Genomic DNA, 25,181 nt, shown 5'->3' on the forward strand with positions numbered 1-25,181 from the left:
GCACCGTGAGAATAGTGCCAAAAAAATTTTTTCCTTGTTGAAACACCCTATCTATACGATACCTTTTTCGACTCTATGATCTTATGTATCCCTGGTCCTCTTTTTGATGTGCATCCTTTCATTAACTTGAACGACATTGACGGATATTTGGGAAAGTCCTGGAAAATTAAAAGGAAAATGATGAGATAGGGGTATGGTTTGTTCAATGGAAATATTCCTTAAGTTCTCCTCTACAATTTTTTTGTTAGCAAGCACCAAATCGACGATATGCTGTTATTTAGAAAATTTACAAAGTTTCATAATGGAATTAGATCCCTTTCTTAAGAATCTTCACCTTATGATATCTCAGAAACTTGACATGATGAACTATAATATTTTCGGAAGATTTATTTGAGAAACCCCAAGGACTTTAAAAATACTGGAATTTTTCTATAATAATAATTAAAAGTTTTTATTTTGTTGCATTATAATATGAAACGGTTTAAAGAAACGATTTGTTTGTATAAGATCTTCCACATAGAACAGTTGAAGATGAAATCTAAAAATATACATATGTTCACAGCTTTGGTAATACATTGAATTTTAGCCGAATTTGTGACTTTTTAGATGGATATCGATAATTTCCCAAGTACTACAATATACATTTGGCTTGAGTCTCGGTAATTCATAAATCGTATACCTATACTTAAAAAGTGAACCCAATCCTACCTCCGGCGAAATGTTGAAACAGCTCCTATAAGTTTTTGCCCATTCCCCTTTACATAAATGTGTAACTTTTGTGCACTGCTACATATTTATGTATTGTCTATATGCATAATATCTGACATAACATGCAATTAATGCCAATTATATTCAAAATATTTAATAATTATGTTGTATAATAATTGATTTACAAGGAGTTCTTAGCATTTCCATATATTCTCGAGGTTTCTTCAAAATTTCATGAATTTGTCCCACATTCTAGGGGTGCCGTACCCATAGCCATTGAGCTTCAGAAAATTTCTCAGATTCTCGAAAATTCCAGAGAATTTTCAAGTTATCCAGGTTGTTTACATAGCTCCTCAAAATCTGCCAGATTCCTGGCAGCTTTCGAAAAATGTCCCAGGTTTCCGAAGGATATCCCGGAATTGATTTGTCTTTCACTAAATACTAATTTGTTACATGAGATAAGAAGAGAAGAAAATCTCCTAAAGTTTTTAAGACTTGCATAGGTACCCTGAAAAAGAAGTTTTGTCAATTTGATATGAAAAGTTTTTCAATATTCTTCGCCCATCCATGTTCTCGACAATGAACATTGAGTCGTCACCCCAAAATAAAAATAGCTTTTAAAAATTATTCCTTTCTTATTATAAATTGTTTTTTTGCAAAAGGTCTTGCATTAATTACTAATGGATACTAATAGCGATGAATAACAAAAAAATCAATTTAATTTTGGGTTGATAATCCAGTCTTCATGGTCAATACATACTTCAATTACTCAATGAAAAAAAAAATTGTAATATTGGCAGCTGACTGAATCTTGACAAAAGTTTGTCAAAGGGATGTTTTTCCATAAAAATTATGTGACAAATTGTTAACTTGAGATAGAACATTATTTTTCATTTTGACAAAATTTCAAGAAAACTCTGTTAGCCGCTTTACAAACTGTTTCTTTCAGAGTATGTTTGATCAGTAACAAAAAGAGTTGTAAAACCTCCTTTTCTGCAATAAAAAAAATCACTTGTTCAAAATAAATCTAGAAAAAATATTTGGTCAATAGGGTAAAGGCTCATAATTTTGGACAGTCTGCTTATAAGCATCGATATTCCAAGTTTGAAGTGCGATATTTTCAATACTAATTGACTTCTTTTACTACTCTTTTTTCTGAAGGGTTGTTTAGAAACTTGCCAAGGGTTTATTGTCTTTGTTTTTACTAAAATTAGTCTTAATATGTTTAAAAATGAATTGATATATGAAAGTGAATTTGACTCGAATTTTGAACAACTTGGTTATTAATTTGGACAACTTGTTTGTATATTTGGACAGCTAATCCGCCTCAACAGGATGCCCATTGTTCTTCATTTTATGAACCAATCTTACCAAGACCTCTTTCTGTTTATGTAAGGGAAACGTAAAATGTCACAAGAAGCCCGGAAACTTTCCCTATCATTCATTAAAGTGAGTTAACTTCGGTACTCCAAGTACGTGCGGATTTGTGCATTCCTTGGCCTTTCTGGGAGCCTTTCAAGGCTTTTCTCACTACATCTCCTTTGCAGAGATGATACTCCTTTGTTTCTCCAGACATTTACACAACCTACTCATCACAAAAGCTAAAACTTCACGAAATTTCCGGAGCAAAACACCTGTCCAAATTAAGGACTATCACCTCACTGGTGAACCTCGTAGAAAATTGGCCATTTTTCACACGAAAAATCTAATTCACAAGGTAAATCTCACTTCAGGTCAAATCAACAAGTCACTATAAATGTGAATCAACACAATATTCAAACACGAAGTGCTGTCATATTTTTCGTAAGAAATTGCTCACACTGAATTTTCAACACAGCAATTTTAATTCAAATTATATTCAAAATTTAACGTATTTAGTGTTAAAATCTTCCAACAAGAACAAATATTTAGATAGAATTCATTATTCATCAAATATTGGATTAAAATCCATAATTTTAATCAATTTATTTTTAGTGTCTAATTTTATCCTCAAAGTGTCCCAATTTAGAAACTGTCCAAAATTATGAGCTCTTAGCCTTAATAGCAAATTTGGTTGTAATGGCTCCGGCACACCTTTTAGATCAGGAAATTTTCATGAAGTCGAAATTCGAAACCCTTTCTTTCTCACATGTTTTGCATATGACTATCTCATTCTTTTTCGTACCAAATTTGATTGAGCTAAATTGAATTTGGAGTGATGTTTAAGAGAAGAAGAAGAGTGCGAGAGAATGAGATAGACATATGCAAAACATGTGAGAATGAAAGGGATGCGAATTTCGACTTCATGAAATTATCCTGATCTAAAAGGTGTGCCGGAGCCATAAGCAAAAAAATCCAAAATAGACATTAGGGTAAGATATATTAATTCGGAATCATGTCAATTTTGGAATTTTGAGATTTTTTCACTGTTTCAGATGGTCAATGAGAAAATGAAAACCATGAAGAAATACAAGACTTTACATTCAAAAATACTTCTTCGTTGTCTTTTCCGTTTGCCAACTAAAACTGTTTGGAAATCTCAAAGCTCTAATTTAGATATGATTCCGTATTAATACCCTATAATTCAAAATGGTGAATTTTGGCCAGTAAGCTTCTTAATTTTCTCTTTGTCTTTTTATGAAATATGACTGATACTTCGATAGTCAAAGATCTCAAACCTATTTCTAAATTGAACTGAAGGGTTTGTTTGAAAGCAAAGCATTATGGGGATATATGGAATCGATTATGGGAAATTGGAATGCTTTTCCTCAAGTTTTTGTGTCGTATAAAGTGCCAAAAACGTAGCATTAATTTTTCCCCATATCTATAATGGTATGGAGCTCTGTGTGGGAGAGAAGCTCTATATGCGTTACGGAACAAACTTAAAAGGTTTGCTAGCCAATTACCGACTAAAAGCAACGGATCCCAAGTTCTTGCATATGTGAGCGCGCCGCTGATGGCGTATACAGGGCTTATCATCGCCAGATATACGGCATGCAAGAGAGGAGCAGGCAAGTCAGGGGAGGAAGTGAGTAGGAGCCGTGCCAAGTGGGCGGGTGGGTGCCTTGTGGGATGGAGTCAGAGCATGATGGACGATGTTGAATGCCGTGGTGGGTGGGTGGGTTTTTGATGGAGTCGACTGTGGGGAGATCATCGCTGTGTGCTCATACATCGGAGTCCTATGTAGGTCCCCCATTTCTCATCCCCAAAAAACCCCTCGGCAGCATTATAACAACAGCAGCACAGCGAGCAGATGAGAACTCATTTTTTTCCGTTTCGTCGCTACATAGAAGATTCTCTCTCCCATGCCAACTCCGGCAAATGGGTACATATATGTACTGCTTCCATTAGTGTATGTATAATGGATGAAGAGTGGATAAAACAGAAAACTTTTTGGTAAAACTTTGGCTTAAAGGTCTTTTTTGTGTGATGTTGTGTTATAGCTTTTGTGTGTTACGCTGATGTTGTTTTAAAAGACTTTTCGTGGTGAACGTAATGACAGCTTAAGCCTCATCAAAACAAAGGTAATTCAATTAATGTCGCACATGTGTGAAAGGATATGGAAGTACACATTCGAGATATAATTCTTCAGATGTCAGTTTTCAAACGATTTTCCCTCATTCACCATCCTCCTTCTAAACCGTTTCCTTAGAATAATACTTGAGAAGATTTCCCAAAGAAATCCACTGAGCCCATCCCGTTTCAGACTTCCCTATCAAAATACGAAAAGGAGTCCGCAAGATCAGACAAAATGAGAAAGTTTACAATTGATTTATTTCAATTGTAAATTTTTTTTTCATGACAAGAGAATGTACCGAGAGTTTGGGCATTTTGTGTATCCATTACACATTATATTGCAACAAACACCTCGCATAGAGCCTGTTATGCTATATCCTGGTGGCAAGCTTTAATCAATAAAATATCCATCGTATACGCATACGCTGTAGAGACATTTCCGCAGAAATGCTACATACAAATACATAAAAGGATGTACATCACTAGAATTCGAAAGAGGATTCGTGAACCAGTCACTCTTCAGCCAGCTGAAAACCACCCCTCAGGATACTTTCTTAAATTGCGTCCTCGTGATAAAAGACCCAATGCGCTGTGTGGGAGATAGCTTGAAACCATTGACCAAATAAAATTACGACGAAAATGTATATTTCGGGTTTTTTCAATTTCAAAATAATACTTAAAGGCTTTTCATCCTTTTTTAGTTAATGCTATCAAATGATTTTTTTATCTAAAATATTTTTTTAATCTATCTTTAGCTGAGATTCTTCACAAGCTCTTTTGTACTAGAAATAGTTTTTTAAAGCTACAATTCTACTAATGTACTAACCGCATTCTAACTTAACTTTCTAACCGTGCTATCACACTAGGATTTTTCAATTTGTAAATTCAATTTAATTTTCAGATGAATTGTTCCTATGCGTTATTTTGCATTAAAAACCAATTGAATTGATCGATCTTCATAATATTTATTAACAAAAACTAAAACTTGGCCCAGAAAAACCTGTTTTAATATGTTAAAATAGCATAAGTGTGGTTGCTCAAATAAATTTGAATTCAGCAAATTAAAATGTTAAAATTGCTCATTCATTTCAATTTTATTGAAGTTAAGGCGTCTACACATTGGGAGCAATTTTCGTGAAAAATTGCGTTTTTGACAGAAATTTGACGTTTCCACCTACAACACTGTAGGGAATTTCCTTCAAAAAAGCAATTTTTGACAAAAATTGCTCCCAATGTGTAGAGGCCATTACACAAGTAGTTTTTTGAAAAAAATTATTCTTATTAAATTTATTTACTCGTAATTAATATTAATTTTGGCGAAAATAGAAGATAAGTACACTGTTTTAGTGATAAACTTGCATGAAATGAAGATTAAGTATCAGGAGTAATTCATTAAGTTCCATCAAAGCTATTCGAAGGAAATTGTTATGTTAAGAAATTTCAGTTGGGACGACTTCATACAGATTTTCAATAAGACTGTATGAGAGTCGCTGCATGAACCCTTTACATACAAATTTTTTTTCTGGCTTTTTGAATCCTTCTGAATAACAGATAAGTGACTTGTAATTGTAAGACATTTTAAGTATTATAACACATTTTCCGGAGCCATTCGCAATCAAAAATCGTGCGGCACTATTTAAAATTGAGAAAATTTCTTGCAAAATGTGTCGTGATTGTGAGAATTTTTAAGTAAATTCTAAAAATCTTGATGCTCAATTGGCTCAATTGAATTTAAAATTAAAACATGAAAAATCCTAGTGTGATAGTACCGTAAGTATTTGATTCACACTCTTTCACAAATGCGATACATTGCATTTATCACATTAATAATTAATGATTAATTTACACACATTTTTCGCATAAATCAATTTTGAAAGAAATTTATTTTTTTGCCCAATTATCGTTTTGTTATTATTATTAATTCTACAGCGAAGAAGGATTTGGAAAATCTGAAATTCTGATCAATTCACGTTCGGTTTAGTACTGGATAACTGGATTTTTTAGAACTAATTTTAAACTCTTTGAGGATGTCAAGACCTTTTCATCGATTTTAAACTCTCCCAAATCAGTTGCACTTTATAGAGTTTAATAGTCATCGACCTTGAGAAATATTACTGCAATGTTATTCATTTTATAAATGAACTTATAATGAACTTTAAATAAAATAATACACAATAAGAAAAAAATTTTAAAAAAAACTTGTCTCTGTATGAAATATTCAGAATAAAAAAAGTAATAGTAAAAAGTCAAGAACTCTTAAGTCGACCAGTAGAATTACTGCTCTAAAAAACGCCTTGCTAAGCGAACGTTATTTATCATTTTCATAAGACTTATTTTTACATTTTACATGAAAAATCATCCTTATGGCAAACTTCTATCGTTAATTGGGCAAATCTTTTTTCAGAGTTATTTCAATTTATTTACATTTTAGAAAAACACCGGAAAGTCAATTATTTCATAAAAACAACTTTAACGGTTGAGGGTACTATAAATTATCTTTAAAAATATTATTAAGTTATTTATTGATATGAAGATTAATTCATGACGAGGGGCTCTCAAAGATGCCAAGACGATGTCTAACCGTTTGGTTACTTACCCCCCAAGGTATCGTATTTTAAAGAATATTTGTCCGTCCCTTTCTCCATCCGTCTGGCCATTACCAAACCGTTAGAATTCAACGGTTTGAAATAGATACTTCAGGCCTTCGGAGGACCCCCCCCCATAAGTCTACCCTGGGAAATTGTAAAAATCTTGTTATTTATTATAGATATTTAAACAGAAAAGAAAATAAACAGATTTTATCCAGGCAATAACATGAAATTATTATTTACAACATATTGAATCTTTAATGCTGTCTGATTAAAAATTACTCAGAATGAGATGATTTCGTCTAATTTCGTAAGATCGATTATAATACTATCTGTGTATTTCAAACAAGTGCCATATCTTATTAAATTAAATTAATGTTATATCGAAATTTCTTTAATTTCTTAGTTATTTAAATTAAAATTATTTGCTGTTACATGGGTCTCTCAGATCAAAAAACTGAGCCTTTTTTCTGATAATAATTTACTGTGTCTGAAATATTTTACAAATTCCAACTTTTTGAATAAGAAAGAGTAACTTTAGAACAAAATTTAAAAAAAAAATTGAAAAATTTGAATATTCGACCGTTGGTAGCTAATTTTCGGAACCATTCCTCAAAAAAACAGACCTTGCGGTAGGCAGGATTTCTCCCAGTAGGTTCATTTGAAATCAAGAAACCAAATATACCCTGTTAGAGGATTAGTTGGATCCCTGGATGAACGAAGGATTAAAAAAAAACAAAAACTAAATTTGGATTTTTGGCATAAGTTTTTGTAAAAAAGTATCAATTTTACCCTATTTTTCAACACATTTTGTATTGTAAAAATGGTTCTGATTAAAGGAAGTATAAATCCTTTGTTCAAACAGTACATAATACCTCTCAAAATAAGTATGCAAAATTTCAGAAAAATCGGTTCAGTGGACTCTGAGTAATCTTGACTACCGCATTGTAAAACGGTTTTTGAGAAAAAGGCATTCAAAGTTTTACAACAATATGCGCGCGCGGGCGTAATGAAAAACTAAAACTGCTCTACCTCCAAGAGTTTTACTCCGATTGTCTTGAAATTTTCAGAAAATATTTTTCAAATAATAAAAAATTAAATTAAAAAAAAATGATTGTTTTTGACCTGAGAGACCCATGTACCCCCTTAAAGAGCAGCAATTTTTTCAAAGTTTGTATTTAATTGTCATTTTAACTCTACATAATTACCAAATTCTCAAATTATGAGAGCTTTATATTTTGATTTAAAGGATTTTTGTTCATCTACATTTAATAGGCTAATAGGGGGAAATGGGGTACCTTTGAATTTCAGGACTTTAGAAATTTGGCTCTTGTCTCCTACTTTTAAATGGAACTGGACCTTACTATGATATAAGTTAGATCAACAAACCAATTGTGCAACTAAATTGCATTATGATAAGCCTCAAATCCTTTTAAAAATAGGAGAAAAAGAGACAATTTTAAAGGTGCCCCACTTCCCCCTATAATATTTTACACAAATATTTGGACAAAAAATTTGTAAAGAAATCATTTTATCTTTTGAACCTTGTGTTTTTTTTATAGTTTCGTGACAATGTATTATGCATTGAAAATGAAGAAGGGAGAAAAACTACTTCAGGGAAAATTTAAGAAAGAGGTATGAGTGTGATATCTTATCGAACTTTGAGCTTTGCCAAGATCTGTAAGTTGATATTACCGTTCTTTCCCAAAAGAGGTGACTCCATAATTTAATTACAATATAGGTAAGTGTAATTACAAATGCAATATTGAATACATTTTAATTAATTTAAAAAGGCGTTTTTTTTATATCTTCGAATAGTGTATTGTATTAAGTTCATTCATAAAAGAAAAAAAATCTTAAGAAAAATGTCGGAGACGAAGTTTTCTTTTTTTTCTGATAAAGTTTTAAGAAATTGTGATGTGAGATAACAAATTTCGTATTTAACGTGTACGAACGAATATGGTTAGTAAAACCCTAGTTTTCTATGTATATTTGTTAGAATCGTTTGATCTCTAAACCGATTACATACCGATACACGAAACCAAGTGATGAGCTTATATTGTATATATTTAAGATTTCGAGGTTATTAGTCTTTTTCAAGAAAGTGATATTTGTATTTCAAGATATTTCTTTTCGAATTTGTTATATAAGATACTAGGCCTGTCTATATCATATATGACTTACCCATGAACTTGATTTCAGTTACAACATTGAACTGGAGAATATTACATCAATTGATTATTATTATAGAATCACATCTAGAATTATTCACAAAATTAAAAAAAAAATACAATTTCATGGAAGATAGCTTGATAAATATTGGGTATTGGTCCCAAATTGAAAATCTATTTCGTCACAGTTTTACTTCTCCGTGGTCTTCTTTTCTTCTTTGACTATCAGAAATAGAGAGGACATCTCATGTCTCACCCTCAAATTTACTTTCGATTTTAAATTACACCATAGTCCCACTGGCAAAAATAAAAGGGCCAAATTGATCCAACTGGTAAAAATGAAAGGATCACAGAGGATCATTTGAAAGTGTTCCTGTTTAAACATTTATTAACCTCCGGAATAAATGAACGAAAACAATGATAAAGTCATCTTTGGTGTTCGCTCAGATGAGAGAAAAATGGTATCAGTATAATAAGTTCGTGATAAAACATAATCTAACGTGATAAATTTGCATTCCAAATTTCAAGAGACACTAGTGATCCTTTCAAAGGTTCAAATATGATCCAACTTTTCGAAAAGGATCTATTTGACCCTTTTATTTTAACCAGTGCCCCTGTATAAATCTAAAACGATAGATTGCATCGCACATTTGCAAATGAAGTAGCAAAAACTAATTAAAAAGTTCTATTCTTTTGGACAATTTTAATTCAAGCGGAGGATAATATTAACACTTATTAGACAATAACGAAATTCTTCACAAGTTTTCATTTTTTGGGAAGGTTTTCAGGCATTTAATTAAAGAGAAGAAATCTATTAAAAACCTTTGCAATATATCTAATTGTAATTTTAGTGTCTAGTATAATCGATTGAACTATACGGGAAACGGAGGCACCACCAAACACGGGGTAGCACCAAACACTAATTTTTATTTCTTAACTACTTGGACTATCTCAACTATTTCTTCAGTAGACAAGCATCCCTAGTGCCTATAAATTCCTATAAGTCTTGTCCTTAGAAGTCGAATATTTGATTAAAAAATCGCAGTGTTTGGTGCTACCCCGTGTTTAGTGGTGCCCCAGTTTCCCCTAAGTTTGGGTAAAATTCAAGAGGCGGATCAGAAAGTGGTATAGTTGATGTTTTACATTAGTATAAGTAGATAGTGGTGTTTTACAATGTCCAATATTCTTTCACGACCCTGTTCATATAATAAGGACTCCATTGACAAATGATAACAAGTGGAATTAAAGATAATCCCCTATTTATTTCAAAATTATACATTTCATCATTTTTAACCCTTTAAGGACGATTGGAACACCGGTGTCCTATAAAGAAAATAATTTTTCCTGACTACCTAAAGTTATTTTTTCTAATGTCTGTACATAATTGTAAAGTAGAAGGTTGAATGAATCTAGAATATTTTTTGCAAGTCTCTAGCTATTTGCTATGTAGTAAATATTTAAGCTCAAAAATGACGAATTTTTAAATTCCGAAATTCATAACTAATTTTATTTAATTTTTATACTTCCAATTTTTTTAAAGCAAAACCATTTTGACAATAAAGACTACAATACTCATACGTAATATTTTTCATTAAAGCAAAAAATATTATTCATTGGTTTTGCCAGAAAAATGACTTAAATTTTTGGGCTATTTTTGTCCCTATAGGTCATAGAAGCACAAAATACACCGAATCAGACTCTGTTGGACTTTCCAAGGTTAGATATAAAACTTATCATTGATTATGTTTCCCTGTTTAATTTTTATTGTTGATTTTCAGTCCGTAAAAAGTGTCTCGTCGTTAAAGGGTTAAATCAAATAAAATTTTTCTATATAAGTTTATTTACTAAAATCATGCATGCGCAAACCTTCCCCACCATCTCCTACAAAATTGTAAAAATGCTGAAGGAGTTTTTAAGGAATGTTTTTAATATAGTTAATATTTTGTACCATAATACATTGTTCTTGGTAAAATCAATAAAAGATGTGCTGTGCCAAATTTCGGCATAGTTGTATGGAAGCGCCAAAGTCTCAAATTTGATGTGTAATAATTTTAATACAATTTTTTTTTTATGATTTCTTTTTAAGCAGTGTTGCTTAGAACCTTGTATACAGTTTATCGTCTTTATTTTCTCTAAAATCATTATTAATACATTTTAATATGAATAAAAATGTAGAAAAAAAAAATAGCTTGGATGTCCTATTTTGGCCACCTTCATTCTCATAGTTTCTTGCGCTTCCGGGATACTTCCACTGTCTCTTTCACATCATCTCGTTTGTCGAAACGACATTTTTTGTTATTTTTTGCATTATATAATCTCTAGAATATGCAAAAACAAAAAATTCATGAAAATTCAAGGAACAGAAAAAGTGGCCGGAATTGCAGGCTGGTCGAAATTTGGTACACTTACCCTAATTCTTTTATAAATCATTTGAATCATATACTGCGAATGTTCTTAGAGCTATAGGGGGAGGTGGGGCTATTATAATGAGCTGGGAATATATTGAAAATGTTTTTTTTTTGCATATTTTTAAAGGAATCTGGGCTCCTTTAAAAATACGCAAAAATAGCTTTTTCAGTGCAGTCCCTGCTCAATGTAGCGCCTTCTCCCCCTAAATATAAAACTCACAGCAATTAACTATACTAGAATAATAGTTTGTACAAAGATTCATATACCTAATGACATTATTTTCCACATTTTTATGCAGATTTTGATTAAGGAAATGAGTGATTTTCTCAGAATATACAAGAACAATTATTAAGTGTTCATTAGGCTTTGGGAATTTTGTAATTATTAAACTAAACTTTTCTGGCTTCCCGCCAAAATGTATCCTTCTCCTTTATGATTGTTGCTGCCATCTGAATAAATTGCAAGGACTTGCCATGCTCCTTGGAGGGAATTCTAAATCTCAATGAATTCTCCCGGAATATTTCCCCTCTATTTTATTGATTTATCTTGCTGTGACAACCGTGTGAACTTCTCCTCACAGCATAACGTCAATTTTCCTGGATTCCGTGGCAGTTGTGTGTGATTCCTTTGTGATTTAGCTCACTGTCCTTCCTCCATTGTGCAGGAAATCCAGAATGAGTGAGCATGATTTGGCTATATGGTGCAATTTTTCTGGCTGTCGGAAGTAACTTGCAAGTGACACACGCAAAAAGGGGTCCCCATCATCCGCGAGGTGAGAGGGGTGCCTATACAAAAGAGAAATTGGATATACACCTGACACACAACGATGAGTAATTCCTAAACTTCCGCAGGAGAGAGAGTCGAGACTGAAGGTGTTTACTCACCTCACTTTCGTTTTCAGGCATATAAAAGAAGATCTGAAGGCGATTAACCTACAACACAAACAGGTGGAACATATGTCTCTGGAGGAGAAACAATTTTATCAGTTCAAATTGCATGACGATGACAATAACGACATGCTGGATGGATTGGAAATCCTCCATAGTGCCAATCAGCATGAAAACACTTTCCATAGGATCGACAGAGACAAGTATTACGATGCCACTGAATATGAATTACAGCATATAGTTGGTGAGTTAATTGATGAGTTGTTGGATGATGGTTAATCTCAGCACTTGTTCCGTTTTCTCTTATTCCCCCTGTTTTTTTTGTGCACCACCTCAAGATATAATTGACACCTTCATGAAAGAGGCCGACCTGGACGATGATGGCTTTATAAACTATCAGGAATACTCATCAGCTCTGAACAGAGTGGAACTGGATGTTAATCCTGAACAACCTTTATTGGATGACCACTAAGTGTCTCACTCACTACCTTATCAACGTGTTACAGAGTTTATATAAAATAATCTATTATATCTTTATAAACTAAGTGTCTAATTATGGAGTATTTCATTTGGCGGACGGATTGATGCTCAGCCACGATGAACATGGATAGACCATTTCGCAAGGTACATTCTCGATTCCCTCCATGGCAGCCCTCTCAAGTCCTTTGAGTATGTGATTGTAGTGAAAATCATGCTTCAGATCTCTTAAATATATGTTTGACAGAAAAAAAAGAGAAACAATTCACAAATTAGTCCCAGTTGGATTTTTGGGATTAGGGAATTTATTGGTCTCCCTATTCCCAGCAAAGGCCACAAGATGTGACTTACGGATTGAATATTTCCGAACCCTTCAGAACAGCATGACCAGCTTTTGCATAATCAAGAGCACTGTAGGGTGCGAGACATGCTGCTCGATAGAGGCAGCCTTTCTGGCCCGAACCCTCGCTAGCCAGATACCCCAGCATCAGAGGCACCTCCTCATACTCTAGAAATGATTCTACAAGGACAATCAAACGAAATCGATTAGGTTTTTGTGATTACGGATGTGGAAATAATCTATTGGTTTCCCTATTGAAATCAATTCAGTATTTTTTTGATTTATCAAGATTGTGAAAAAAAAAGAAGAAACTGATCATTTTAAAAGAAAGAACCATTGCAAAACTTGCAATTTGAAAATAATTATTTTTAAGAGATGAACAATTTTGGGCAGTAAATTGACAGACCGATCAGTTAAATTAATAAAAATCAATGAATTAAAACGTATTCAAACAAAGTTCATAAACACATTTTCAGGATAATAATGATTATCTAGGAATTCTGCAATGTAGTTTTGTTAACCAATATCTGACAGAAACTAACGGGATTTAATTTATCTGAATATGGCTCAAGTTTAGAAAATGAGTCTTGAAAAAAAGTTCAATTGTGCGAAACTGCCCCACTGTCCCCTACAGCAAATTGGTCAGCAAATAATTCAAAATGGTCAAAGGAAATTCCATTTTCGTCAGTACAATTAAAAAAAAAATGTCAATAATCCTTTTAAATCTTATCAAAGATCTCACTTAAAATAGTAAGATTATGAAGAATTCACTTATATAATAGCATTACGATTAATAATACTAATTCGTTAATGACCATGCATTACACTTGGCAACCAAAGTGTTCCAAACTACCAAAAATCTAATTGAGATATTTTGATAATTTAAATAGCCTAATATACTTATCATAGTATCTGAAAAGGATTTATAAGTACTTTCGGCACTTCGTCCTCTGCCAAAGTAGCCACCACCACCACCCCAATGTCCAGTTCCAAGGAGTCCAGCTGAGAAGATCAGTGCTTTGAGGAAGAGCAGGACGAAGAGATTAGTGAGGTTGAGGCTCAAGACTTGACTATTTCCTGTAGAACGACTCAACATCTCTTTGGCTAAATTCACAACAATTTGTCCCGCTGGTCCTGATATCAAACTCCTGGCTTTCTCAGTCCATCCCATTGACTTAACTGATGTACTGGAGGATTTCTGATAATCCATCTGTATCACATCATTCCCATCAGGTTGAGCTTTGATGTATTCCAAAATACAGAGCACCACAAAGACACCACAGAAAATCTTAAGTCTCATCCTCATCCTTCTTATTGCACCACTGATACACCTAACATAGACTGAAGCGTCTTCGCAGTTGTTGGGACTTTAAATACAGAAAAAAAGTGTTTTCTTCGGAAGACAATTGAGCATACGAAGAGGTAAACATGAAAGACAATAAGAACAATTTCATAAGTGATGGCACAGGTTAACCATACCACAGATTTTTATCCAACACTTATCGCACATTGTACACAATCAGTGAAATGCGAGGGCATTGTCTCTGAATTAGTTACATTTGATTGCTGCAAATGTCTCGATTCAGCAAGGGCAATCATCTCAAATAAATTACTATTATTCACGTTGTTCAAAAGTGAATTGTTCACGATATTGAAAGTAAAAAGGATAAAATGGGATCTTATTCGTGAGTTTAAGAAATTAATTTAAATACGATGATTACGCTAAGTAAGAGATCTTTATGAAAATGTCTTCTTTCATAAAAGTAAATTTCAAAACTATTTTTCTCATTGAGAGACACCTTATCAATAAGTTTTTTTTTTATAATAAATTTGAAGGACTTCAAAATCGTATTCTTCACAAACTCATTTTAAAAGAATTACATATACTTGTAGTTTCTCAAAATTAAATTTATATAGGGGAGAACGAAGAGGTTTGGGACAAGGGTAGTGTAGGACAAGGCGATTTTTTCATTAATTTTTGAAATATATGGGATTTAACCACTACTCAATCGTAGGCAATATTAAGATGTATCTTGACTAACAGAATGGATATCCTCAGTTTTATTGTTTTAATTCTATGAACACTTTTTTTTAAAAATTGATAAAAATAGTTTATTTTTGATTTATCAGTTTTGCTCTTTGTATTTTATATCAGCGATATGTAATCAAAAGTTTTTTATCTCATCAGCTAGCAGTGTAATCTGGGAACATATTTTTATAAAAGTTTCAGAGATTATTCGCTCTTGTTTTTTACTTAAAGGTTTTAAATACTAAAATGAGTTTAAACTAAAAGTTGCAAAAAAAATCTACTCGCCTGAGGAATTTGACGATCATGATTGCAATACTTAAAATAAAAAAATGCTAAGAAAGGTAGATGGAAAATAAGAAGAAAATACTTTAAATAATTGATTGACAATAAATGACTCTACTGTACAAATAAAATTTATATTAATTTCTAAGTATGAAATAAAACATTTTTATTTGTCTTAGAAATATTTTTAATCTAGTATTTAAAATTAATTGATGTGCTCCAATAATGAAAATTATGCGAGAAAAAACGCGTCCCAAACATCCCCTTTTACGTCCCATACTGCCCCACATCGGGGAAGTTTGGGACAAAGCGTCAAGTCAAATATTTTATCTTCTCTAAGAGAACTCAGTTCTTTTCCAAGTTCTATCAAGTAATTTTTATGAAGTTGATACCCAAAAGTATCCTATAGACTGCATAAAATTGTAATACACTATCGTGATTTTTTGGAATGCTGTTTCAAAGTTAAAACATGAAAAAGTGTCCCAAACCTCCCCGGTCTTCCCTATATTCTTGTTTCAGTGTACAAGACTTATCTGAATTTCAGATCGTAGATTTAAGTGCATTAGTGAATCTTTCTAATTTCTTAAGGGGTTACTTGAGTACTAGGAAGACTAAAGAGCAACATATTTTTTCAGAGAATAAAAAAAATTCAAGATGTTAAACATATAAAATTAAGGCACTTAAACTATAATTCCTGAGATTTAAATTAAAAAAAATCAAAAATAATCAGTAAAAAATCAATTTTGATTTATAAGAAATTCATTTTTGTCAGTGAAAAACTAAAAGGTGATCCGAAAGCTCTTCTAATGAAGCAGACAATCTCAAGACGGCTCACAACTTGGTAAATTCTTCATTTGCCAAAAATACTTTAATTTTGTAGGGTGGAATCATAACTTATAGACAAAAATTCTGACTTCCGGTTTTTGACTCTCTCGTCCTTAAGTTAATATCTTCAGGCGTAGACTTGGTTTGCAAAAAAAAATTAGATTAAACCAAAATTTGATGGACTGATCACGTGGATCAGAACGTTATCATATTAGGGATGCGGTGCGAAACTAGAGTACAGTTACCTACATTGTAGCAGATTTGAATGTCTACAAATCTTGAATCAGCCTAGAACTAGTAATTGGTTGCAGAGTGGCATAAGTAATTTTCTCATAAAAAATTGCTGCTTAAATCACAGTATGCTAAAAATTTGTAGATAACTAAATGTAAAAAAAGAAACAAAAAACAATTATAAAAGCTTCAGACCTAAGACTTAACCACTATGGCTTAATTTTTCTAAATTCTTATAAATAAAAAAATTTGAGACCTTTAGGAACTGGACAAATACGGGTTTTAGACTTCTTTCAACAATTTCTATAGGTCTCGGAAATCCGAAGTATCGAACAATCTTTATATTTTTTTTATTAGTCTAAATCTATATGGATTACTTACTCTCAATATCTGCACTGTCAACATTTTCCAAAAATCATGTCTGATAAAACTAATCATAATCAGAGAAGTTAAACTTCATAGCAAAGCCTTTAGTCTGAAGGATTCATTAACCATCAGCATTATCTGACAATGCCTTTAGTCTGAAAATTGCTGTAAGCTGTATACATTTCGAATAGTCTTCATTTCTCACATAACTTATTTTTAAGATTCTAATCAGAAGAAAATTTTGCTTTGATGATCTCTTAATATACGGGCTAATTCAAGATTTAGAGAAAATTAAGGAGATTGGGAAGATAAACATCTTCGGATACGTTAGGGGTATTTATGGTTTCCCAGATAAAGGAAAAGATACAACAAGTTTATGTCCGCAATTTCCTTCACTGTACGTTAATTTATATTTGAATGATTCAAACCAAAAATTTTAAAAGCTTGAAGCATTAAATGTTAGAATCAACATAACCAGGGCCATGCCGTATCCTCTGTTTATCACATGTTCCTAGCGGGTCGAAGAAACTTTTGAGTTTATTAAGTTTTCTGTAATTGTACAATTAATTTTCAAAAATACAAATACTTACAAAATAAAATCCAAATTAATATTGAATAGGCAACTAAAAACTCCAAATAGGCAACACGTAGTTTTTGAGATATCAATGTGTACGAAAACAGGAAAAAAAATACACCAAAACCGGTATCATATTTCAGAGATAATGGCACCTCCCTGAACACAACAATATAAAAATTAAATTACTGTAGATGCAGGTGACTTTGCATTCCTGATTTCTTCAAGCTTTGCTTTAATTTTAGGACTACAATGGTCTAGTGATCATAGGGATGGTTCAAACATCGCCCTTAAGTGGTATAATTAAAGAAAAGCTTACGAAAAACAGGGGTGCAAACTAGCCCTTCAGCGCAAAGTCACGCGCATCTACGGTAGAGTCCTGCACGGGTCGGGTTTTAGGGTTTTTTCCAACCCGCATTCGCAATGGATTTGACCCGTATTCGACGCGACCCGTTGAAATTTAGTGCTGCCCGACCCGACCGGCCCGCAAACAAAATTTAATACCCGTACCCGACCCGACTCGCAAAATAAATTTAATACCTGTACCCGACTCGACCCGCAAAAAATATATAAATTTACCCGTCTCGAACTATATTAACCCGAAAATTATTAACCCAATCGAAATCCTCGCACACCATTTAAATTAAGGTATAATTAAATTAAAGAGATCAATATAAGTAATTCTAGAATTATTAATAATTTAATGTCAAGTTTCGTAGTGGGATAACTTCCAGAACATAAATTTCGTCTTTTTTAATCAGAGAGGAACAAAAAAAAAGTTTTGTCTATAATCTTTTGATTATTTTTTTGTTGATCTGCCAAGTTTGGTTTTTAATCACAGTAGCAAACATACCTATACAGTAATTTTAGAGCGGTACATTTGCAATTTATCATCTCGAAATTATTTTTTTTTCAATTATATCTTTTTTTATTTTTCAATCTTAAACAAAATGCTGTAAGATTCATGAATAATTTCCAGCTTACATCTAACTTATTTACCTAGTAAAGCAACTCACTTGAAAAACAAGTTTAAAAATATTTTTTGTCAGACTGGATAAAAGCGATTCAAGCGGAATCAGAGGAAAAATTTAATCATTATAAAGACGGTACGTCAAAATACTCAAAAAATTCTTCTCCCACTAAAATAGAGAAGTTCAATCATTTGGGTAAAGTCAAAATCTGAGAAACTATCACGATCATGGCTGTTACGTCTTATTATGTTTCGGTTTTTACTTTAGAGTCTCTTAAAATTGTTAATACATCAAAATTTCCGGTTATAAAATCGATATGGTAAAATATAAATTATTATATAAGTTTTATCAATGATATCTCTTATTTTTTTATGAAAGTATTTTCAAAATCGTTTGTTAGTTCTAAAAAAGTATTTAAGGAATATTAAAGAATATATAGCATTGAAAAGATAATATAATTAATAAAAAAAAAGTTTTACAAAATAGCCAAAAAGAAGTTTAGGAAAAATGATTTTATTTAAACCACAAATATATGTGACCCCTTAACCGATAATGTGAAAATCATTCAATTGCAATATAGTTTTGTCTCTTAAGTATCTCGATTTCATGTACAATAAAAAGTCAAATGATCAATTAATCAAGTTTCTCGAGGTTGAAATCAATTTTATTGCTGAAACTTTCAATTTAGTGATGCTCTTGTTCCAACAATAAAATTGTTCAGCTCTTCAAACCTCACGCTATTTAGTGCAAAATTTGATCATTTTACTTTCACTCAATTACGCACGCATATGAGACTTTTTTTTGTGCGTATCACCTTTTACTCGACACATTCAATTTCCTGCTGAAATTGCGAAATTTCTCCGAAGGAAATCCCGTGTGAACTTTTCACATGGGACACATTGGGAAATAACTAAAAAAAATCGATTTGTTGGTCAAATATTTTATTTGTTTTTCACATTGGTCATTTCCCACTATATGTATATAATAGTCTTCCTCTTAGAGTTAACATTCAAGTTCTCTTCTGGAATTTCTTTTTTCTTTCCTAAAGTTTCAGTGAAAGTGAAGAGTGGTTTCTCTTTCACTGGGCTAATATAAAATAGAATTAATAACAAAAATTCTCTATAGGGTCTCTTTTTTTCCGTAATTATATCTAACATTTAGGCTAACGATAGACTAAAATAAAAATGTTGCTCATTTAGTTTTTTAAGAAAATAAAATTATGTCCCCGTATCTTAAATTCTATTCTCAGCGAAATTCCCTAGAATTATACAAAAAGAACTACAATAGAAATGTAAATAACTTTAATATCATTAGAATCAACATTCAATGAGTGATAAATTTCTAAAAAAAAAAATATAATAAATTACAGAAAAGTATTGGCCTTCAAGTTAAGGATATTTTCTGAAGCTAATTCCAGCGCCAAGTCACATTTTGCAAAGGCAAAAGTTTTTTTTTCAATATATTATGCTAATTGATTAAAGTTATTAGAATAAATTTAAACTCTTTTCAGTTACACCTCATTACAATAAATTATCAAATGGCTTTGGATTACAAATAGCATTTCGTCTCATACATTTAAAAATGAATTTTCTTTTTTTTTCGTCAGATTGCAAAAATTTCTAATTCTCACTTTCCCATAATGTCTTCCACCTTGTATAGCTCTCTCGAATTGTTTAGCAAATATGGATGGATTTATAATGCAGCTAAAATCTGGCGTTGTATATGATCATGATCATGATTAATTAAGGGGAAAACTGTTTTCGACTGGGAGTTTTGTTTTTAATACGGAACAAGATTCTGTAATTTTAAATTCCACAAAATTACACATCTCGTTTAATCTTCACGGTTTTTTGCAAGTTCACTGGGATAAATGGATCCTTATGACTTTTTTTTAAGCTTTATCCACAATCGCTTTGGCGATCATACACTTTTTATCTTCTCTTTTTTTAGCAAATAAAGGATTTACAGTCCCTTCGACGGATGGCATCAGTCACTTCTGACAAGTGTCTCGAGAGGTTTGTTCCTAAACTCGGATGCATCCTGGATTTGTTGGTGTTGTGGGACGGCATCAATGGAAAGATGAGCAAGGGAGAAACAAGAAGAAACAGAGTTATATTAATGGTAATATCATTTAAATGCAAACATAGAAGATGTTGAATGTGTTTATGAAATTAGCAGTGCAATACTAAAAATTTTCTGCACGATTGACTATAAGTACATGCAGTTTTTGCCAATGGATGAAGAGAAAGCCACTAGACGCGGGTTTAACACCAACAAATACAACCGGTGCGTCGTGCAATCATGATTATTTGCATAGGAATTCTACCTTCTTTCGCATTTTTACTTTCGCGAGCACCCAAAGAGTGTTTTTCAATGTCATGAGAAAGCGAAAAACTCGGTCAAAATTGTCGCGCTCGAGAGCCATACAAAATTTGAATGTTTCCATAGTCCAAAAACAAAAAAAAAATGTGCAGAGATAAAGAGCTGTAAGTTACTTACATTTTCAGCAGTGTTTCCATCTTCTTCTCCATCAATATGATATCGTCTGGCTTTTGCTTGGTCATCACCTCACAAAACACCTTCTTGGCACACTGGGGATTACTCCAGTTTGTCTCACGTATTTGTGCCTCGAAGCGATTCCTCGTCCGTGACGGCAGTTCACTCTCGACACTCTGCAGTAGATTCCCCAGAGACTCTTCTTCCGTTGACCCCGTTGACCTCTTCTGAACACTGTGGGGAAACTTGTCAACTTCGGCTTGATCTTCATTCTGAGCAGGTGGCTCTTCTACAAGAACATAATAGCCACCATTTGTCAGAGCCAGATTCCGAAGATCACCCTTGTGTTCCAAGAAAGGAGTCCCATCTTCTGAACGCTTCAGTAGGTTCACATCCAGAAACCTACCCATAGCCAGAGCACCTAAACTCAATGCTGCTCCACTCGCCATTAATCCCAGAGCCGGTAGAATAGCCGATCCTCCAATACTCGCCGGTGCAGCGACAATTCCCACCTTATCCTGAGCCTCTTGCTTAGCTGGACTACCATGTGCAAAACCTAGATTTTGCGATATTTTTTGACCCGCCTCAACCAATGGATCAATTACAGGTTTAGTCATTTGTTGCACTGTACTAAAACTATTCTGGAATGTATTTCTCATTTGTTCAGTGATCTTCATCCAGAATGGTTGCTCTTTGACTTTTCTCAGGTACCCGTAGGTATAGGGGTAGGTGGCGGGTTTACTATGGAGGTACGAGTTGTATTCGCCAAATGGTTCAGGACCAAATTTTCCGTTTTTGTCGTAGTCACTGTAGTAGTAGTCTGTATTCATAGCTGGCTCTATGGCATAAGGTGACCTATCGCTATGGATGTCCTTGGTGTAGTAATTAACCTTGACGGGTTTATCTTGAACTGGAACGGATTTTGCCGCTTGAACACCAAATTCAGGATGTGCGTATTCCAAAACTGGCGATCTATCGCTCTCACTTGATCGATTTTTTGGCATGTACATCTGACTAACTGGGAATATGGTATTCCTCTGGCTTGTTAGCATACGCCTCTGGATGGAATGCGTGTCCCCTTGACTACTATCTCCTGGAAATCTAATAGCTTTCCCGGCAAAGTAGTCCCTTCTCTGTTCATGTTCATTAATCCTCTTGATGTACTCAATGAGCTTGGAATTTGCCACCCTAGAGTTGTCAGTAACTGTAAAGGGTCCGAAGCCTCTGGATGGGATTTGTCTGTTAGTTTTTTCAGTTGGAAGCTTACTACGAAAATAGGCTTTGTCGTTCTTGAGATTATCTTTGACTGTAAATGGGCCAATACTCTTTGGGTTGCTTTCGACATCCCCACTGTGGTAGTAGTTGTCTGAGGTCATAAATGGCCCAATACTTCGACGACGTTCTTCATCGGTAGTAGCATCGGGTTTTGCGTAAACCAACTGGCCATAGTCAAAAGCATCAACACGGGGAGGCTTGTAGCCATTCTCATAGGGATGGAGTTCACCATTGATTACACGGGCATTGCGCCAGGTTTTCACTTTGTCCACTTCATCATCTGGAACCCTAATCCCATGCACAACAGAAATTCCATCGTCACCGACCTCGATCATTGATCGACCACGCTTAACTTTAGTGGGTGAGTCTTTCACATAAACCGGCTCAGAGCTTATGAATACTGGTGTGGGAACTTTGCGTGCTTTGCTCAGTGTCTTAGTGCTGAGGATGGAGATGTGCACTGCATCGCGATCATTGTTCTTAGACACATCTGTGGGTCCAACTGAAGGTGGTTCCATTGTACCGACGTGCTTGATGAAGGAATTGATCATGTTTAGCTTTCCCTCCTCCTGGACTGTGGTCGGCTGGGAGAACCTGTAGGTGCCGGATTTAAGCAGGAGTTCAGATCTCGGCGATGTTGCCCATCGAGCCTGATCAGCAGTGTCGAGGGGTGGTGGGGTGTCCGATACTTTTCGAAGGATCGTAGAATGACCGGCTGTGGTGTAGTAGCGTCGTCTAGCCTCTTCGCGACTCAATCCAGTTTCACCATTTGTACTCTGTGGCGGAATGTTTGTGCTCTTGCCATCGCGCTTCTTCACGATGATCGTTGCCACACCACCATTGTTTGATCTCACATTGATGGTCTCCATGTCATCGGGATTGAGACTCCGTGACACTTTAAGTTGCGTTCTGTGCACTTGAGCTGGTTTTATGACAATCTGCTGTGTCTTGTCCCCATCACTTGCCGACACTGTGCAAATAAGCACAAGAATCCAAACACTCACCTCCACTCTCAGAGTCTGGAGGAGAAAGAAGAAGAAAAAAAAGCAAAAGCAGAGACATGAGACTAGGAGAATATTAGAAGAAATAGAGAGTGAAATGTATGTATGGTCAGTTAAAAGCGAATTTCTTTTTTAACAAGACAGCTCGCAGAAGTCTCGATGGCCCAAACAGCCAACAAGAAGAAAAAAACAGAGTGTTAGCAATTAATTAATAAATTTTTTGATATCTTATGGCTATATTTATGGGCATTGTATGAAAACTTTTGTTTCATTTCTCTTCTTTTTCGGCAATTAAATAAAGAAATTTTTGTGTACACCAATGGAAAAAGCAAGCAATTATCATCCAATGTAACACTTTCGAATTACAATATTAAAAGGTTTTTTTTTCTTCTTATTAAATGTTCATATGGAACATTTTTATTAATTCAGGTGTGTGTATTAATTTCATGAGATATATCAATATTTTCTCTGTTTGCATTTATCAATAATTTCCCTCCACTTTTGCCCATATATTCCATTGAGGATTTTGCAATTTTCTCATGTTGGCTTTTGGGATGACAATGTTGCAAGATTTTTAAGTGATTCTAGGTTGCAGATTCATGGTGAAATTTTCCTGGTTTGAACCAGATACTTACCGCCATAGTTTTCTCGATGGCGCAGACTTTTCACTCTCTCAATGGATTTTCTTCGTACTTCCTCCGGTGAAGAGTTTTATCACATTAGTGACAAAATTGTGATATTTTTCTCTTCTATCCCATACAGTGCAATCTCCTCAAAATTTTCTGATCATAATCAAATGCACCTTTGGCGTATTCTGCACAATGCGAACGAATAAATTGCCTTAACGACAGCCCGTTCAATTTATCAGTGAGGCGTGTGTGTTATTTGAGACAAAAAAAAAAGCCTGTGGAAAAGAATTGTTGAGAGAAGAAAAAATACACTTGTAACATCATGTAGATATTATTAATGTAGGTCAGAATGTAGTGTTTAAAAGTGCAGTAGTTAAATGAGAGAAAAATGCTGACTCGACTGCAATTGGGGTGAAACAGCACGCGATATCGAGATTAGGTTTTAAATTTGCCAAAGATTTTTTTTGGGATTCTTTTTGCATTTGCGCGGGAAAATTCTTTGGCGCCCAAACAGGGATGGATTTGGTAAAACCACCTGATAGTATCCACAGGTCACACTGAGGTATATAATTCCTTATTTTTCACAAATATCTCCCCTCACACTGGAGGGGTTTCCCACAGTCACAAGTGCAACTTCTTTTTCTTTTCTTTTTTTTGAGTATGTCACAGAATTAAACACTGCGCACCAGGAGGAAGTGCGGCTAAAGTGAAATAGTCCTTTACGTTTTTTAAGGGCTGCTTTGGAGCTCCACAAGATGATGTGATCGCCACGGCGATAAATTGAACATTGAATGGTTAAAACAAGCGGCGAGTGTTGGGGAATCCAAAAAAAAAGAAAAAAAACGTTGAGCAAATCTCCCAAGAGATTCTCTTTGGTGCTCCACTCTGCAGCGTTTATTGTTCGGGTGTCAATCACCAACTGAGAAACTGACTGTTTCTCAGACGTATAATTGCCCCCCAAGAAAGTTTTATGTACCGCGCGCGTATTAAATGGGAAGAGTCTGTGAGCTGCACAATTTTCTCTTTTCGTATCACAAATTCCCGAGCTCTTCGCATTCTCGATGGCCTTTTCTCCAAAGTGTTAGTGCAACGCTCTTCTCTGTATTTTTTTTTTGTATATTTGGGGGGCCCCCTCTTTTTGGGGGGACACATAACTAAAAATGTACAACAGAGTGTTTACACTTTCTTTGGCCACAACCATTGCCATGGTACAACACCAAAAAAAAAGATAAATGGACTGTTGCGCTGAAGAACAAAAATTCAAAGAAATTATATGTATTTCCACACATCAACATCTCCACCAGCAATTTTCAAGCTCTTTTTTCTTTTCAAAGCCACATAAGGCTATCCCCATATCTGTATTTTGTGCACCAACACCAATTCTCCATCTGGTCCAGTGTTGGAAAAGAAATGCTGAATTCATGTGG

General features: G+C 33.9%; 3 protein-coding genes across 4 annotated transcripts; 1 reads left to right on the top strand and 2 right to left on the bottom strand.

The window, feature by feature from the left end:
* The first annotated feature begins 11,881 nt into the window (after nucleotides 1-11,881).
* Nucleotides 11,882-12,990, top strand: LOC129799981 (multiple coagulation factor deficiency protein 2 homolog). Its single transcript, XM_055844311.1, has 3 exons — nucleotides 11,882-12,201; nucleotides 12,273-12,502; nucleotides 12,597-12,990. Exons 1-3 carry the CDS (start codon nucleotides 12,056-12,058, stop codon nucleotides 12,728-12,730), a joined length of 510 nt encoding a protein of 169 aa, XP_055700286.1. The 5' UTR covers nucleotides 11,882-12,055; the 3' UTR covers nucleotides 12,731-12,990.
* LOC129802972 (uncharacterized) lies at nucleotides 12,824-14,381 on the bottom strand. The gene is made up of 3 exons (XM_055849279.1): nucleotides 14,009-14,381; nucleotides 13,087-13,255; nucleotides 12,824-12,962 (listed from the first exon to the last, which is right to left on the bottom strand). The coding sequence occupies exons 1-3, from the start codon at nucleotides 14,379-14,381 to the stop codon at nucleotides 12,824-12,826; spliced, it is 681 nt and encodes a 226-aa protein (XP_055705254.1).
* A 4,896-nt stretch (nucleotides 14,382-19,277) lies between these two features.
* Nucleotides 19,278-24,791, bottom strand: LOC129799960 (uncharacterized). 2 transcript variants are annotated; one of them, XM_055844279.1, is made up of 4 exons: nucleotides 24,478-24,791; nucleotides 23,761-24,029; nucleotides 20,853-23,143; nucleotides 19,278-20,393 (listed from the first exon to the last, which is right to left on the bottom strand). In XM_055844279.1, exons 2-4 carry the CDS (start codon nucleotides 23,764-23,766, stop codon nucleotides 20,300-20,302), a joined length of 2,391 nt encoding a protein of 796 aa, XP_055700254.1. In that variant the 5' UTR covers nucleotides 23,767-24,029; nucleotides 24,478-24,791; the 3' UTR covers nucleotides 19,278-20,299. The 2 variants fall into 2 exon arrangements, with proteins under 2 accessions (XP_055700254.1, XP_055700253.1); XM_055844278.1 differs by having other exon boundaries at nucleotides 24,290-24,791.
* Between the last annotated feature and the right edge of the window lie 390 nt (nucleotides 24,792-25,181).

This window comes from Phlebotomus papatasi, chromosome 1 (genome assembly GCF_024763615.1).
Source record: "Phlebotomus papatasi isolate M1 chromosome 1, Ppap_2.1, whole genome shotgun sequence".
In the NCBI taxonomy this organism is placed as follows: domain Eukaryota; kingdom Metazoa; phylum Arthropoda; class Insecta; order Diptera; family Psychodidae; genus Phlebotomus; species Phlebotomus papatasi.

Excerpts from the sequence above, each read along its gene's own strand:
- LOC129799981 (XM_055844311.1), top strand. The coding sequence starts at position 12,056 with ATGATTTGGCTATATGGTGCAATTTTTCTGGCTGTCGGAAGTAACTTG. Across the intron at positions 12,202-12,272 it reads CACCTGACACACAACGATGA|GCATATAAAAGAAGATCTGA; the intron begins GTAATTCCTAAA and ends TTTCGTTTTCAG. Across the intron at positions 12,503-12,596 it reads TGAATTACAGCATATAGTTG|ATATAATTGACACCTTCATG; the intron begins GTGAGTTAATTG and ends CACCACCTCAAG.
- LOC129802972 (XM_055849279.1), bottom strand. The coding sequence starts at position 14,381 with ATGAGGATGAGACTTAAGATTTTCTGTGGTGTCTTTGTGGTGCTCTGT. Across the intron at positions 13,256-14,008 it reads CAGAGGACGAAGTGCCGAAA|AATCATTTCTAGAGTATGAG; the intron begins GTACTTATAAAT and ends TTGTCCTTGTAG. Across the intron at positions 12,963-13,086 it reads GGTTCGGAAATATTCAATCC|AGATCTGAAGCATGATTTTC; the intron begins GTAAGTCACATC and ends CATATATTTAAG.
- LOC129799960 (XM_055844279.1), bottom strand. Across the intron at positions 20,394-20,852 it reads ATGGAAACACTGCTGAAAAT|GATGCATCCGAGTTTAGGAA; the intron begins GTAAGTAACTTA and ends CAACAAATCCAG.